At 37.2% G+C, this 17,568-nt stretch overlaps 1 protein-coding gene across 2 annotated transcripts in view; it reads right to left on the bottom strand.

Annotated features, from left to right (window-relative positions):
• PTPRB (protein tyrosine phosphatase receptor type B) overlaps positions 1–17,568 on the bottom strand; it is a 115,728-nt gene that overhangs the window by 59,956 nt on the left and 38,204 nt on the right. For both annotated transcript variants that reach the window (XM_059402465.1, XM_059402466.1), the window contains 6 exons: positions 13,576–13,851; positions 12,457–12,714; positions 10,107–10,370; positions 8,334–8,603; positions 6,205–6,465; positions 1,549–1,815 (listed from right to left, as the gene is read on the bottom strand). In XM_059402465.1, coding sequence (XP_059258448.1) covers positions 1,549–1,815; positions 6,205–6,465; positions 8,334–8,603; positions 10,107–10,370; positions 12,457–12,714; positions 13,576–13,851 — 1,596 coding nt within the window. The remainder of the gene's footprint in view (positions 1–1,548; positions 1,816–6,204; positions 6,466–8,333; positions 8,604–10,106; positions 10,371–12,456; positions 12,715–13,575; positions 13,852–17,568) is intronic.

The following is a 17,568-nucleotide window of genomic DNA, read 5'->3' as shown; positions in this document are numbered from 1 at the left end:
CGGGGGAAGTGATGTGTCTACTTTCGGGTCTGGTCATCTTCCCCCACTCCATGACCTCTAGTCTCTGGGGAAATGGACAGAGTTCTGAGGACCTAGAGGAAGGAAGGAGATGGTAGAAGCCTGGATCCCTGACTTACTGCTCGGGAAAGAACCAACCCCAGAGCTGTCTAATCTGGAATCTCCATGCTGTCCCGTTGGATAAGCAGGAAATAAGTCAGTCTGATCTGACTAATACAACTGCAACTCACTGGGAAATGGGTGCAAGGCCCTTCTCAACCCTCTCCTTAGCTTTCTTGTTATTTCTCCTTCCTCACTCCAACAGAGATACATTGTGGTGTATTATCAGGGATGGATTAGAAGCTGGAGGCTTCAAGATGTAAGCTAATGGCAGAGCTAGAGCCAGAATCTAGGTCCTCTGATTCCCAAGCTTAGCTTTCCCCCCACTCTCAGTGACACTACACCAATGGCTGGTGCCCAGAAGTACTGAAAAAGAAGGAAGGTATCAGGAAGAAGGATGTAGATAATAATGTCAGCTGCCACAGAATGAGAAAAATGGCACATCTCAGTGAATTTCTACCAAAACTATGAAATATCTTTTCAACGACTTAGTTGCATTTCTGGGAGAGCTAATGAAGTTAATGTTCCTTGGGTTCATTAAGTAGATAAGATTCATGATTTTTAAAAAGGGACATATCTATGATATCTGCAGCTGATAGAATCTAAGCATCAATATCCGAGCATCAGAAATACAAAAGAAGCCTGAAATCCAACTTATAATCATATAGAATTAAGTAGGCAAATTCACTGACCTGATTCTGAGTTAATTAATAATTATCAAAGCTTCTATCAAATGAATTTAATTTTTTTCTTTCTAAGAAACTGGAACATAAATTTATACTGTCTATTTATATTCTTTCTTGGTCTTGTATAGAAAATTATATTTCCTTCTTTGGTGCCAGCCCTGTCTGACACAGGTAACTGTATACCACTTGTTTGTTGAATTGGCTCTTTGACCCATTGGTGACTGTGATCTCTTCAAGGTCAGGAAACATTGTTTAGGTGGTTATAGTATTAACTTGTTTAATGTTGCTTCTGAAAATATATGTGATTTGGGGATTTTATTAACTCCACTTTGGACCACAGAAATTGGAGATCATTTCCTTACTATGTCTTGAAACAAAAATAGGAAAGGGAGTGGAATATACTTTTTTAAAAAACTCTCACTTCTTGTTTATCTTAACTGGGACATAAACATTAAAGAAATCATCAACTGAATGAGGGGATAAGCCTAGGTGTCAAATGACTACTAGGTTACCACAACAGTTTTTCTAGAAGTTCTGACTCCTTTATGGGAGATTTTAGAAAATTCAGAATTTATTCTACCTACTCTCATTCAACCCTCAATTTCCATTCCTAGGAGAGCAACATATATGGATGGTTGGTATTGAAACCTGGTTTCTAGAAAAGTCAAAACTGGATCTGTTTTTAGGGTGCTTCAATAGTATATATCCTAGAATATACTCTGGAGTTTCCATGTGCTCTTCTTACCGGTTCTTCCCTCCACCACCACTTGTCGGGATGAGATCCCACCGCTTACTGTTGTTACCACCACAGAGTAGAGGCTGCCTGATTTGAGGGAGTGGAAGCTGTATCTGCTGGTCTCACTGGAGACACTTTCATTTTTGATGACCACATTTTCATGGATCAGTAAGACTTGGTAGAATTCTATGTCTCCCAGGGCGTGGGTCCAGTTAGTAAACAGACTGCTGGTTGTTCCTTGGTTGGCCACATACAAGCCAGTCACTTGGGCAGGCACTGGAACACAGTAGACAAAGAGAAGAAGGAAAAAACAACAACAACAACACAGATAACATTTAGTCACCCTAAAGAAGTATAGCAAAATGGGTCAAAAGTAGAGACAGTCTTAAAGATGCTAAAAATATATCTATTTTTTTTTGCTATAGATTCTCAACTCTATTTCCTGTGGCATATGGCAAACTACTCCCATATAGAAGCTGCTTATATGGGAAATCAAAATTGCTTCAGATCCACGGATGAGATGATGCTTACCTATTAACTAGTTTTGAACTTACATTTTCAATAATAAAAGAATGATATTTTTAAATATTGTTTACTTTATGGGATTTTATCTGTCATTATCCCATGAGAACTGAGAGCCTCATTACCTACCTGAGCTGATGGTTGTTACGGGGTGGTATTGGGAAATCCCTTCCACCTGATGATTAGGTTGTAGTTTAGAAAACTGGTTAATTCTTTGGCACATTCTCAAGAGCACCATTATTATTATACAGGAAGATGTTACAATAGTATACATTATATTATCCTATAAGAATAGTAATAATAATAATAGTGATAACCATAACAACTAGTAAGGATAAATGAGTGATAACTATGTGCCAGTTATGGACTCAATGGTTTTTAGAAATTATATTATTTGAAACTCATTCAAAAGTCTATAAATTTGACTTTGTTATTTTTCTTTAGAAGACCATATGATGTAAATAACTTAGCCTATCTATTATCAGAGTGCTAACAAATAGTTATCCAGAGTCCAAAGCCTGATCTGCCTAAAACTGTGAGCCTGTGTCCTTTTCCTAATTAGCAACTATTGTGATTTCTAATCTATCCATTAAAAAAATCTCTTACATAGATCTTGAAGCTGGTACTCGATCAGTTATATCTTCTTTGTGCCTCTTCCCTGAATTATGGTAATTAAAAGGATTGGGACCTTGGCACAATCCTTCTCAGAAATTGTTGACTTTTGGATTAAGATACAAATATACTCATTAAAAAGACACTACTGTACAGGGATCAGAAAATTCAATTTTCATTCTAAATTTCACATGGAAAGCAAAGGAATTAATATGGAAATAATTTGGAAAAAGAAGAACAAAGTTGGAGGAGTACAACATCTGATCTCAAGACTTACTAGAAAGCTACAATAATGAAGGCAGTCTGATACTGGCGAAAAGATAAACACATAGATCGATGGAACAGAAATCAGAATCCAGAAATAGACCGACATATATAGAGTCAGTTGGTTTTTTACAGAGCAATTTTGTGGAGGAAGAATAGTTTTCTTCAACAAATAGGGCTGGAATTATTAGTCGTCCATATACAAAGAAATAAACCTTAACCCAAATCTCACAGACATATAGAAATGAACTCAAGACGGATTATGCACCTCAATAGAAAACCTAAAATTATAAAAGTTTTAAGGGACAATCTTTTGTGATATCATGTAAGGCAAAGATTTCTTCAATATGACACCAAAAGCATAGTCTCTGAAAGAAAAAAACTGATGAATTGGACACCAGAATTAAAAACCCATGATCTGCAAAATACACAAATAAATTAATCACAAGACAAGCCACAGTCTGATAGAAAGCATTTCAACACACATTTCTGACAATGAACTAATAACTGAAATATGAAGAATTTTCAAAATTCAATGATAAAAACAAACAACCCCACCAAAAAATGAACAAATATTTGAAAATATGTTCTCCCCTAAAGAGGATAAATGAATGGTAAATAAGCATGTGAAAAGTTGCTAAAAACTATTAGGAACTAGTGAAAGGTAAATTAAAACTACATAAGATACCACTACATGCTTATTGGAATGGTTAAAAAACCAAACAAAACTCAGCAATGTGAATGTCGGGAATGATAAAAATGATCTTAAGACTAAAAGAGTGTCTTGGACTTCCAGTTCCTACAGTATAGTGGGCTGCATACCCCAATAAACACAACTACATGTGTTGGATAAAATATAAAAATGTAAATATATGAGTGAGTTGTCAAGAATGTAAGGAATTCTCAGAGACTAAAAAGATAGGTAACCAGTTCACTGAAGCATACTTTCATCTTAAGGGCATCTTTCAAATACAAATTAAAACTTTGATCTGTGAAATTGGAGGTAAAGTGTAGGACTTTCCCAAACTAAGAAACCTCATAGGTGACCCTGCATATCATTGGATCCTGAAAGGTTACATTCTAAGTGTAAGTGAAATAAATATTCCCTCTCTGCTCCTCATATTGCCCCAGCATCCTTGGCACTGGGTGGAGAAAAATAATTATCACTGAGAATTCATAACCCTAGAACAGTTTCAGTGAGTTTGCAACCTTAATTCATAAAACTGGGTGATCAGAAAACCTCTAAGTTGACAGTTTAGATTAAAATAGGTCTGGGTTGATAGCAGTCCTGTGCACCTCAAAGAATCAAATGAAAAGAAAATTCTTTCTAAAACCCATCTGTAAACAAGGTCTCAAAGAATTCCCACAGAGTAAGTTTCCAAGATATATGAGTTTACAGTGAAAAATCACACACACCTAAGGAAGTAAAGCACCATGAGCAAAAGGCAGCAAACTCAATAGACAACAGGATTGAACTTCTGAAGATTTTAGATATTATGGTTATCAGATATAGAAGTTAAAATAAAAATGGTTTATTTGCTAATGGCAATAAAGGAAGATAATGGAAATATGACTAAAGAGCAACAGAGCACAAAACTGATTTGGAAAAAGAGCCAAAAAGAATGTTTAAAAGTGAAGAAATAAGCAAGTAAAATTTAAAACTCAATGGATGGATTTAAAAAAGATTAGACAGAGCTAAGAAAAGAATTTGGGAGCTAAAACACAGGGATGAGGAAATTATTCAGACTATAGCCCAGAGAGCAAATACAAGGAAAATATGAATATATATGAATATATATTCTAGACTACTAGAAGGAGAATAGAAAAGGACTGGAGAAAGGTGAGAGGTAATGTCAAAGAACTAATGGCTGAGAATTTCCAGGGTTGATGAAAGATACTAATCTACAAGTACAGAAATCATCATGATCTCAACCAAGATAGAGGCATCTATGTCTAGGTTATCACTGTAAACAACAGAGCACTAAAGGCAAAGAGTAAATCTTAAAAGCAGTCATAGTAAACAGACTACCCAGAGAGAAACAGAAATTAGACTGATGTCTGACTTTTCAACAGCAAGAATAAATGCCAGATAGACAACAATATCTTCAATGTGAGAAAATAATATCTTCAGTGAGAGAAAATAACTTACTTTCTTCCTTTCTTTTTTTTTTTTTTTTGAAAATAACTTTCAAAATAGAGTTGTAACACAGAGAAAATATCTTTCAAGTTTGAAAGCTATATAAAGACATACACAGAAAAACAAAAGTGTAAAGAGTTCATCCCTAAAAACTCTAATAAAGACATTTGGAGGCACCTGGGTAGCTCAGTTGGTTAAGTGTCTGCTTATGACCCTCATGATCCTGGAGTTCTGGGACCAAACTCCACATCGGGCCCCCTGCTCATCAGGCTCTGTCTCCCTCTGCCCCCCTCCATTCATGATTGCTCTCTCTCTCTCTCAAAAAATAAATAAAATCCTTTAAAAAAAAGAAAGAAAGAAAGAAAGAAATTTGAAGACTGTTCTCCAAAATGAAGGAAAGTAATCTCAAATGGAACTTGTGAGATACAGGAAGGGAAGATGAGAAGATAAGTGGTCATTTTTTGTGGGGAGAGAGAAATAAAATACAGAACAATAATATATAAATTGGAAAAAGGGAGTCTTTGATGATGATTTTGCTTCCTATTTCTGAGAGAAGAAGAGAACTATCAAAGAATTAATTGCCACCACTATATCTACTTACTGGTATATTCATCCAATACTTTTTTCTTCCATCTGATCCTAAAGTTAAACTACTTATGTTCTTTTCTAAAGCCAATTTCTTTACTTGTGCTCTAGATCCCACAGCTTGCTTACTCATAGAATAAGTACAGCCATTCTTCCTCTCTCTTTATATTATCACCATTTCTTTCTCTTCTAGAACATTCCTATCAGCATAAAACTTGTTATTTCTTCTATCCTTAAATAAAATCCTCCTTTCAAACAGACCTTCTCTTTCAGATCATGCTCTACTTCTCTGCTTTCTTTTGCAGCAAAATATCCTTGGAAAAGTTGTTCTCAGCTTCCATTTCAAAATAAAACCAAACAAATTAAAAAACAAATAAAACAACTACCAAGAGTTGAAATAGTGTAATAGAAAACAAACAATAGGAAACATTCATAAAACAATGACCAGTACATAATAGGCATTCAGTGAACATTTGTAATTCAAACATTAAACAATTCAGTAGTCAGGATACTTTTTAAAGTTTAAAACTTATAAAAAAAATTACCTGTTCTTCCTTTAGTTGAAGATGAATTTTTTAAGTCTCCACTAATACTGGTGACTGTAGCTACATATTTTCGTCCAGGCACCAGGTCAGTAAAAGTGAATTCTTTGGCATCTTTGGGGAGCGACTTGTGGATGAGTAAGAGGTCTCTGTCAGCTAGTGAAATGATGTATTTCTCCCATTCTGCTACAGGGGTTTGCCACATGATACCCAAAGAGGTTTCATTGGCATGTTTGACACGAAGTTGGAGGACAGCCAGGGGGACTAAGGAAAAAGCAATGGAGACTGCGTCATTGACTTGCCTCAGAAACACTCAAGAATTTCTTAGAGAGCTGTTCTCTTCCAACCACAGGAGTGTTCCAGTTCAGCATTTCTTTTCTGAAAGTGTAGGAGCTCTCGGGGTGGGGGGGGGATTAATCTCAAAAATTGTGTGTGTGTTTGTTTAAAAGATTTTACTTTTAAGTAATCTCTCACACCCAACATGGGGCTTGAACTCACAGCCAAGAGGTCAAGAGTTGCATGCTTCACTGACCGAGTCAGCCAGGCATACCAAATTTTGTTTATATAACCTATCCAGAAAGGAGGATTCAAAAGAATACACTGGAAAATGCTTTCCTGGGTCATTTATTTTGACCACATATTACCTTGAGTGTTTATTTCTTCATATGAATTCTATGATATGAAAATACTTAATTCAATCATATCATCCACAAAAACACTAAGAAAGGTCCACATTTGACTATATAGATGAAATTAGGAGTATTTTTTACCCTGTTAGATAGGAAAGACAAAGTGCTTCCCTTTTTCTCTGGGTTCCCAACTTTCTCTGGAACATTTCTGAGAACTGGACACTGATGTATCCATGAAAGGGAAAATAATAATAGTATAGCTGGCAAGCAAGAATAGTATCTGATTAAAGGTTCCCATTATCCAAAGAATTGAAATTGTTTCCATTTCTCTAAAAGGTTTCATTACAATTTCTAGGACACATTGCTAAGAGTAAAGTACTAGTCCCATAAAACAATAGGGAAACAAAATTATGGAAGAACAAAGTGTATAAAATTATATTGATTTCTACATCAAAGAAATTTTCTGTAATTCTGTTCTAATTGAGTCCTGAAATCTGTATCTTCCTTCTTTAATATATTGAAATCAATTGGATTGTTACATCAAAGCCTACTTCAACTAACCTTATTCACCTAGAGATACAGTTTAAGAAAAGTTCTCCTGATAATTATGCCAACTGCTGAGAGCCCCTACTGTTTCTTGACAGTACTCCAAGTTATTTGAGGTGAATGAGATAAAACATGGGAAAGGACATAGATACTTGTCCTGTAAAATGCTGAAATGAGCTTGGTTTAAGCTTAAATAGGCCTTTGATCATTATCTAAGGGATATTAATATTTAGAAAATGAAGATATGACTGGAAGACCCAGTTGGCAAGCTAAGGATATCTTGATCTTCTTTGACATTCTTCTAAGAACATTGAATCAAAGTAGTTATTTCCTTATCATCAGGCAAGACTAAGAGAGAAGATACTTGAATTTCACTCCAAGTGTGGAGTATTCCATGTCATAGGAATGTTGAGTTTAGAAGGACAATTCTCTTATTTGAAAGTTGAGCAAACAGTCTCAGAGGGGTTGTGACTTCCCCAAGGATTTACAGTATAGTGGTGACAGAATACCAAGACCCATGTCTTGGGATCCTCATTCTCTTCTACCTTAAAAACCAAATATATTCCACTTCCCTTTAATAAACTTTCTTTGGACCATGAATTTCCCTCATTAGTCAACATTAGGTCAAAGCAATGGTTTCTAACACTGATCACTAGCAAAAAACTGTCAACTATCTTCTTTTGTGGAGGGGATTCTCCGATTGTTTTCTTCTTATTCTTTTGGTGTTTAAAATGTCTTTCTTTTCATAAAATAATGGATTTATTAGTGGAAGCAATTTTTAAGTTCTAATTTGACAAAAATAAACATTACCAAAACTAATTCAGTCTAAAAGTCTATAATATCTCAAATTCAGGGAACATGGTGGGGGCGGGGGGAGGCATTGACAGCTACCTGGGTTGCTTGGGAGAGGGACCAAGTTAAGGTTCCAACGTCATTAACACCTTTGTATTTGCTTACCTGTCCTGCCTTGGGAGCGCTTAGAATTCTTCAGATTTCCACTCTCAACAGTGACTTCTACTTCATACTGTCTTCCCGGTATGAGCCCCAAATCATCTGTGGTGTAGTGTGTCTCCTCCTTTCCCACGGTGATGTTGAGCAGCACCACAGAATCATTGAAGAGCAGGATGCGATACTGCTCCCAGTCTCCAGCAGGGGGCGACCAGCTCACTACTAGAGACCTTATCGAACCATTGCTCTTTACCTCCAGGTTCCCAACTTTGTCTGGAACTAAACGGTGAAATGATGTCAAAAAGGAGATTCTAAAAACCAAAAGTAAGGATACTGATTCACTTTTCATGGGCAACAGTAGATAAGAGACCTAATAGCTGCAGTTCAAAACATTTCTATTTGTGGATTGCAAATGAGTATTTTTTCCTCATTTTGGAGACGTCAGACACTCAAGAAATATATGCTAAAATCATCTTAGTAATATATCAATAATGGATCTTCTGTAACACTGTTAATAACCTAGCAATCTGACCACTATGTTTTATTGACTGCACACCAGCCCTAGAGACAATATTGACGTTGCCTCTAATGATGTTGACGTTGATGGATGTGGTGTCTTTTGGTAGAGACACTGCATGTTGTGGTCATGAAAGAGTCCTTCCTTTATCAACTGACAAGATTAATCTTCTTGCAAGGTAGCTCTGGTCTAATTACTCATTTGCATAAAAGCATGCAAGGTCTCTCCATTAATTACAGAATAAAACATCAAATCCTGGGTCTGGCATCTGTAGCTTTCCAAAATCAGACCCGATATCCTTCTGGTCTTAATTCTGACTAGTCCCTGCAGCCACCCACCCTGCTTCTGCACTCTCTCCCAGACTGGCCTCCAGGTGCATGTTCGGCAGACCTGTAAATATACTGGGCCCTTCTTCCTCCATGCCTTTGCTTATACTTGCTCAAATACCCTTCCCTCTTTGGCCTCTTCCCTTGTCAAGAGCCTCACAATTTTTAGGTCCAGTTAAAACCCATTTCCTCCAAGAAGTCTTTACTGGTCTTCTGAACAAGAATTTTGCTCTCTTGTTTTTCTGACCATATGGCTCTTACTTGGAATCTCTAACAGCACAGAGAATGGACCCTGGAATTAAACACTCTGGTTTAAATGCCAACCCCACCATTCACTGCCTAGATGACTAGGGACAAATTATTTGAGCTCTCTGAATTATCTCTAAAATGATGATAATAACAGAACCTCTCTTAAAAACCACTCTTAGCTTGGGGCTACACAAATACAGGTTACAGGCCATATTTGGTGTAGTTTGCGGAACTCTGACATTTTAACAACTTCCCAAACTCATAGCACAGTAATTGATACATAGAAGGCACTGGATAAATATTTAGTGACATAAATTAATAAAATAATTTGTGGAAAACATGGTTAAGTGCTAACTGGCTCTCACTCTAGGAGTTAATCAGAAATATTTTATTCCTTAGTATCAAAGCTAATGCATTTACACGACTTAAGTGGTGTGACGTGAAACAGCACAGGGCAGAGCCAGTTTATGCACACCATTCAGGAAGCACTCCAAACACATTTGCTTAAATAACTCAGAGGAATGCAATTAACCTTCTGTTTCACTCTGTATAGGGGGCCCTGGCAACCTCAGTCATGTAGACTACATTTCTCAAGTTGGAAAAGGAGTCTTCCTTATAACTTATTTTGTTCTAAGATGGATCAGAGAATGATCTGGACAGCCAAGGAATATTCTGGAGCCCTACACTCACCTGTTCTGCCCACTGCCATCTTCTGAGCAGACAATTCACCAGAGACACAGCTGATGGTAACTTGATAAAGACGTCCAGGGGTTAAGTCTTTAAACTGGGTTTCAGTAACCTGGGGTGCTAATGTTCTGGATTCTTTGATAGTCCCTTGGTGAAACAGGGTAATGTTGTAGGAATCCACATTGCCGGAAGGTCTTTGCCACCTGACTTTTAGAGAGGTCAAAGTGCCATCATTTGTCACCTTCAGATTTGAGACCTCCATGGGGGCTAAGTAGAAGAAAGGAAAAGACATTTTAACTCAGGACATAGTACCTGTCTTATTATGGCCAAATTTTGACCTGCATTTTAGTCCCTACAAGATTCACACCCTGCTCAGAAGAAAACAACAACTTCACAAGCAAAAAGAATACTGCAAAATCAAAGAAAGGCTGTCTGACTAGTGGAAAGAGCATAAACATGGGCATGAGGAGACTGGATTCTGGCTCAGACTCGGCCATTAGTCACCTGGGCAACCCTGGACATCTCTGTCTATCTCACTGAGCCTAGGGATCCTAACTGGCAAATGAGGTCTTGGAATGCTCAGAGAAGTCTGTCATCTGCCTGATTTCCCACCTTTATGTGGCTAATAATAGCAAGTACATATTAAATACATTGGTCAACACACCAGCTATCACAAAATTTTGCATGTTAAAAATATTTTATCTTTCATATAAAATCATGATAAAGTTATAGCTCAAGAGTTGTGTCATTATTTCATCAAAAGAAAAAGGAAACAAGATGAAACCAGAGGGGACACAAACCATAAGAAATTCTTATCTCAGGAAACAAACTGAGGGTCGCTGGAGGGGAGGGGATTGGAGGGATGGGGTGGCTGGGTGATGGACATTGGGGAGGCTATGTGTTATGGTAAGTGCTGTGAATTCGGTAAGACTGATGAGTCACAGACCTGCACCCCTGAAGCAAATAATACATTATATGTTAATTTTAAAAAAGAAAAAGAAAATGATTACAAAAGAAAGACACTTCAGTGACTATTTCTTCTACCTCTTGGCTATATCACAATTTTGGGCTTCACTAATAGCAAAATAAAAATATTTCATTTTAAAAATGGGCACAGCATGCTGCTTTGCATAGGCCAGTGAGAAATGTAAATTGCCCTTGCTATACATAAAGAAGTCTTAAGATATAAGGTACTTTTTAGGTGCCTGGGTAGCTCAGTCAGTTAAGCATCTGCCTTCAGCTCAGGTCATGTTCCCAAGGTCCTGGGATCAAGCCCCGCACTGGGATCCCTGATCAGTGGGGAATCTGCTTCTCTCTCTCTACCTCTGATCCTCCATGCCATCCATGCTTGCTTTCTCTCAAGTAAATAAATAAGTTTTTTTTTTTTTAATGATATAAGGTACTTAAAAAAAAAGATAGTATTTTTAAGCAGTCTCTATACCTAAGATGGGGCTTAAATTTACAATCCTGAGATCAAGAGTTGCATATTCCAACATCTGAGCCATCCAGGTGCCCCAACATATATGGTACATTTTTGTTGGGAATGGCTATACATCTCTGAGGTATGATATGAAGATATGTAAGTGTATATATAGGTGCCCCCCAAATATCTTTCCCATCAATCTCTTGTAGTTATTATTATTTTTTTAATCTCTTGTAGATCTAAGAGCTCCCCCCGCCAGAGTAATTTCTAAGGCTCTATATACTTAGAAGTTTCTCTTAAAATCGGATAGCTTACCAAGAGAGGGAATTTATTAACACATTAGACCCATCAGAAGCATTATAATCTACTAGAATGTAAGTTCCATAAGGACAAAGACTTTGACCTTCTTGGGCACTATTATATCCACGATGCCTAGCATATAGTTTATACTATACTCAGTAGATAATGAATGAATGTGGACATGAATTATTCATGTCCACATTCATTTAGCACAGATTAGTTTCTCCAGCTATGTTAGCATGTGAGAACAGCTCCTGTAGTGTTGGGTCTCAGGACAAGTTTTGTTGGATAGTACTGAGAAAATTCATCTTGGCTCATAGTGAGTGATGTCACAAAGGCAAGGGATGCTTATTTAAGAGAAGGAAGTAGGAATTCTTATCAAAAAGGTCAGAATACAAAAAGATAAGCCGAGATTATATCAATGGCTAGCTCTCCCATTTCAGACTGGTCTAAAATTTAGAACACATAGGAGTCCCTCTTCCTCTGAATAGAAAAGTGGGAATATCTTAAGGGATTTCTATAATGTATGAATTTCAATTTGTCTCCTAGTCAAATAACTTAATAAACCATGGTTATTAAAGATTTTCTTGACGTGAGCTTTACTTTGTTCAGCTAGTTAGTGGTACTTACCTGTCCTGGCCAGTTTCCATCTGTAGTTTTGTAGTCCTGCAGCCTCGGTCACAATGGTAAGGTTGTAGAGGTGGCCAGGGGTCAGTCCATGAAAACTGTAGGAAGTAGCATATTTGTCTATGACACTGCTATGAACTAGGATGTCTTTATCCATCAGCATCAGCTGGTATCTTTCCACATTCCCAGAGCCATGGGACCAGGAAACCAGGAGGGAATTGGTTTTTGCTGAAATATTGATATCTTTCACTGGGGATGGCACTATAAAAATAAAATGCATTTCCAAAGGGTCATTCATAATTTCCTTCAAGAAGACATAGACATGTTTAATTCAAAATCACATATTCATGGATGCTTCTCTGTACATCTAATTTGTGTAATAAGTAATGACAATGGCGCTCTTGAAATTTCACTGCAATCTGAATTAATGCTCTTTTCAAAGTCCATACCCAAAGCTACATCATAGTTTACTAGTCTCTCTCCCCCATTTAACAGGTAGTAAGGTGATTTTTGCCAATTAACTATGATGTGGCGGGGCATCAAAGAGAAAAAAAAGGGAAGATGAAAACCAGGAAGATAGCAATAAATCAGGTGAGAAAGTAAGAGGAGAGAGCATGACCAGAAGGACAGTACTTCCCGGAAGGAGGTGAAGTGTGTCATTGACATTGGGATGGGTGGGTGCGAGCAAAAACTTGTTCCAGATGTATGAATATTTAGGAAACATCATGACTTGATGTTATGAAAAGAGTATACAAAGGAGGAAAACACTTAAGCATAAGTTTTATGGCACAACTCAGAAAAGGAGGCAGAAAATGTTGTTGCTAAAGATTTGAGTTAGGAAGGTCATTAGGAAACATCTGTTTCACTCTGGAGAAAATTCCAGTCCCAGAGAAATCCCAGAACTTGTTTGAAATCACCCAGCAAGCCAGCAGCACAGCCACATCTTCTTATTTTCCGTCTACTCTTCCCACTGTACTGCATAACATCTTCTGTCTGTCTATCTACCTACCTATCTGTCAGCTTTGGTCTGGGGGCTTTCTTATTTCTATCTCTTCAATTTTAATATAACTCCAAAAGAAGCCTAGACGTTTAAATACTCTACTATCTGTAAGCAGGTCTTACCTGTTGATCCATTAGTATAAATTGTAGGGGAACGTTTTTCTCCAGAAACAGCTGTGATGGCAATATTGTATTTATTACCAGCAGTGAGGTTAAAAAATGTATGTTCGTTCCATGAAGCACTCTCGTGAATTTGGGTCTCCTGTACCTTTTGGTTATTGTCAAACAACTGCATCTCATACCAGGTGACTTTTCCAGAAGAAGGAGTCCACCGAACATGCAAGCTGGTTGAAGTAGTCTTGTCTTCACTGACTTCAAACTTAGCCGGAGGTAAAGGATCTGTGAGGCCAAATCCAGAAAGAGAACATGACTTGAAGACTTTTGCAAATATATGATAGTTTGCTGGGACCCAGGTTCATTTTCCTTAAAAACTTTAAGAATCTGCTGCCTGTGAAACAAATTGGTATTTACTCCACTTTTAAACTTACTGTTTCATTTAAAAACGAAATCCATTTAGCTACTAGTCATATAAACTTCTTTTTCTAATAAAAACGTTTTTTTGTTAGGACAGTTCTGAGCTTAGAATTCCAAGTAAGGTTATATTTTCGTTGGCTTGCAAGTTTAGCACTTTTCATACATGGACAAACATCCAGGGCTATGGCTGGATAAATACCAAAAATCTCAAGAGAAAATACAGATATTCAGAACTAATTTTGAAATTTGTACTGAACTTTTTCTTCTTTAGGTTGTGGATTTGGGGGGTTAAGAATACATCGCTTTAGGTTGTTTTTAAATATCAGAAACCCACCAAAGATAGAGCCTTGATTATGAGCCTAACCTAGGTTTGCTCATCAAAATGAATTCTCCCAACAGGTCGAATTCCTTACGTCCTTAGATTTTCTCAACTTGAGTTCTGGGACATTTTGGACCTGCTGAAGCCTCTAGAGAGAGTACGAGGGGTTAGTCCTCACCCAGATGTTCACTTAGATTCAACTGTCATGGGTGAGCTTGGGGAGTCCCATTTCCCATTTCCCATGCATGGAATCTTCACTGTGGAACTTGAAATAGGAGGAACAGCACGTCCCTGGGGTAGGAAATAAGTCAGCAGTGTTTAGGGATCAGCCATTCTATGGTGCAGTAGGACCATGAGAGAAATAAGTCTCTCCCTACCTGAATGCAGGGAAGGACAACTTTGAGAGATATTTACATAGAAGGAATTTTCAGAAATCCAACCTGGTTCTTGATCTAGAAAATCGGATCGAGATATTGGAGGCTAAAACTCAAAGCTAGGTCAGATGTTTTCGTGGCATGGCTCTAGAGATCTGTTCTTATCCACATCTTGGTAAATTATATTTTGCTCACAAAATAGCTTCAGATTCTAGATCTTAGAACAGTATATGTTTTAAGAAGGTGCTTGCTTGTGATGAACATCCACATAAATAGGAACAACGTAACCTTATTCTGTATTAAAAAGGTGTCTATGGCCCGCCAGCTCCTGAGATTATCTTTGGGTCACCTATAGACACCATCCAGAATCTAAATAACAGCTTATGGTCGATATAATGTCTTTCTTTGCATGTTTTATGCTGTGACTTATAGGAGTATATCTTGCAAAAAGCACACAAGCCACATGACATTTCATAATATAGGAACTAATAATAATATAAATGTCTGCTGACAAGGAAGCCTAGACAGCAGTAACTCAGAGAGCCCACAGTGCAAGTTGTGTGGTTTATACCTTAGCACAGCAGAAGTTCACAGGCAGAGCATAAGCACTGTTGTCCGAGAGCCTGGGGCTAAGTCTGGCTGTCAGTAGCATAGCTGTGTACTTCAGGCAATGCTTTAAGCCCTCTGCACTGCTGCTGTCTCATCTACGCAATGCAGTTAAGACTACTATCTATTTGGCAAGATATTTATGAAGATAACGTTGTTTTATCTAGAGCTTAGAACAGCCACTCAGAACAGTGTCTGGCACATAGCAGGTGTTCAATGTTAGCTACTGTTGTTGTTATTATTTCTGTAAACAGGAGGCGGTCCTATCACGGAAGCAGGGAATCGTCTAGGTGGAGTGTGTGGACTTTGGGGTCAGACAGAACTCAGTTCAAGTCCTCGGCTCCGTCGTGGGTCAGTCACAAGACTTTGGACAAGTTACTTAACCTCTCTAAGCCTCCACTTTCCCCTCTGTCTGGGAGTATCATATAATCATATTCTATATATATATATATTATATTACATTATATATAATATTCTCTATATATTATATTATATGTAATTTAATATATAATCTATATTCTTGGATGTTTGAGGAGGTGTAGAGCAAATTTTACCTGGCATAAATGGGCACTCAGTAATACAAACTTATGTTGTCTCCTTGAACACAAAAAAAGTTTCCCCTGAATCACTGACAAAATGGAGGCCGAAGTGGAATATAATTTTCTTTAAAGCTAAACTAGTAGCCCTAATTGCCTTCTTCATTAAAAGAGAACACAAAAACTGGATAAAATCTTATCAGTTGATTCCCATGACCTAACTTTCTAACCATTAAGATAAAATTAAAAATTCCCAAGATGATTCTCATGTATAAGTTCTTGCAAAAAAAACAGAACTTTTTTTTCTGGTAATATCATTTAAATTTTCTAGTCTACATCCTGGTCTGTAATTAAGGACCTCGTCATAAAAAGAAAGAACTTAATTTCCCCTCCCAGAAAGTTTTTTGTTGCCTGGCGAGAAAAAGATACTTCACTACCATGAGTCTCTAATAGCGGGCAAAATTCAAGAACAACCTTGTCATAGCCAACTGAGATGACACATTTTTGCTGAAGAGGCATTTTAAGGACAAGGATGGGAGGGACCTCAGCTTTCCAGTGATAGCTCAAACGAGATCAATACCGTCATCGATGTCTACAAGCTAGATAGAGGTTAAAGAAAATAATGGTATGGTCAGTATAATCTAAATCACATATATATAATCTACAAAATATAAGCTATAGAAAATGAATTTTAAGGTTGCGTGCATAGAGGGTGAAGTTCAGAAATGCAGACTTTATCTAATCTCTCCAAGCCAGAAAACAAAACAGTCAATCCTTTGTACATCCGCTAGAACAAAGGAACAATGAGCCTGGGAAGTGCCTGGGCTGCGAGAACCTGCACTGGAAACAAACACTTAAAACCCCATTTATACTGCGATAAAGTTCTGTGCTGGCACTTGTCCACTATTGCTACAAATGTTGCAGAAGTTACATGGTTTTCAGACTTCTTTTCAATCTAAGCCCAAGGAAAACTCTGCTGTATTCATAGAAAATTTTCAATATTTTCTTAGAAACAAATCAGGTGCTTCCAAAAGGGGTGCGAATTTCATGTATATATACAAATGAATTTTATATATCTCTATATCCATTTGAAGGCAAAGGAGAGAGATTTCTGATGCCATTTCAAAATGTAGTTATATGTATGTAATCTTTTGATCATATGACAGGTTGTGCCTAATTAGAAAACCCTACTTGACTTACATAATTCATCGCCATGCCTAGAGGTGTCAATGCCCACAGGTGCAAATCAGCCTTTCTGATTTTTCCATGTATCACTCTGTAACTAGTGAAGTTTGATAAACTACAAGAACTGTGGAAAACCATAAATCAGTGATTTAATCTCAATCAATATATCAAAATGTATCATTAGCCATAAATTTGAGACATCTTTGTTTGCACTTCTCAGTTTCAGACAAACCTGGAATATGGAATGCAAAATGTAAAGTTCTGTGGTACTCATCATCTAGATGTCAGTGAATCTACCAGTATCAGGAAGCCTGACGATTTCATAAGTGATCTTGATGTCAAGCTCATTTTTCTGTTCTTCGAGGAAAAGATGAAGTTTAGCTAAATTTCTGAAAAAATGAATTCTTCTTTGTTTCCCTTTTTAAGAAATGGGACTTAGAAAGAAGGAGAAATTCATATATATAAAATGCAAGTAACAAGTAATATCTGCTTAAAAAAATTCTTTTGTATGGCCACTAACACATTATTATTTATTGACATAGGAATTTGCAGTGTTTAGAAT

This window comes from Mustela nigripes, chromosome 6 (assembly GCF_022355385.1).
Source record: "Mustela nigripes isolate SB6536 chromosome 6, MUSNIG.SB6536, whole genome shotgun sequence".
Lineage (NCBI taxonomy): Eukaryota > Metazoa > Chordata > Mammalia > Carnivora > Mustelidae > Mustela > Mustela nigripes.
The sequence above is the reverse complement of the archived record's forward strand: the minus strand, read 5'-3'. Positions and strand labels throughout refer to the sequence as shown.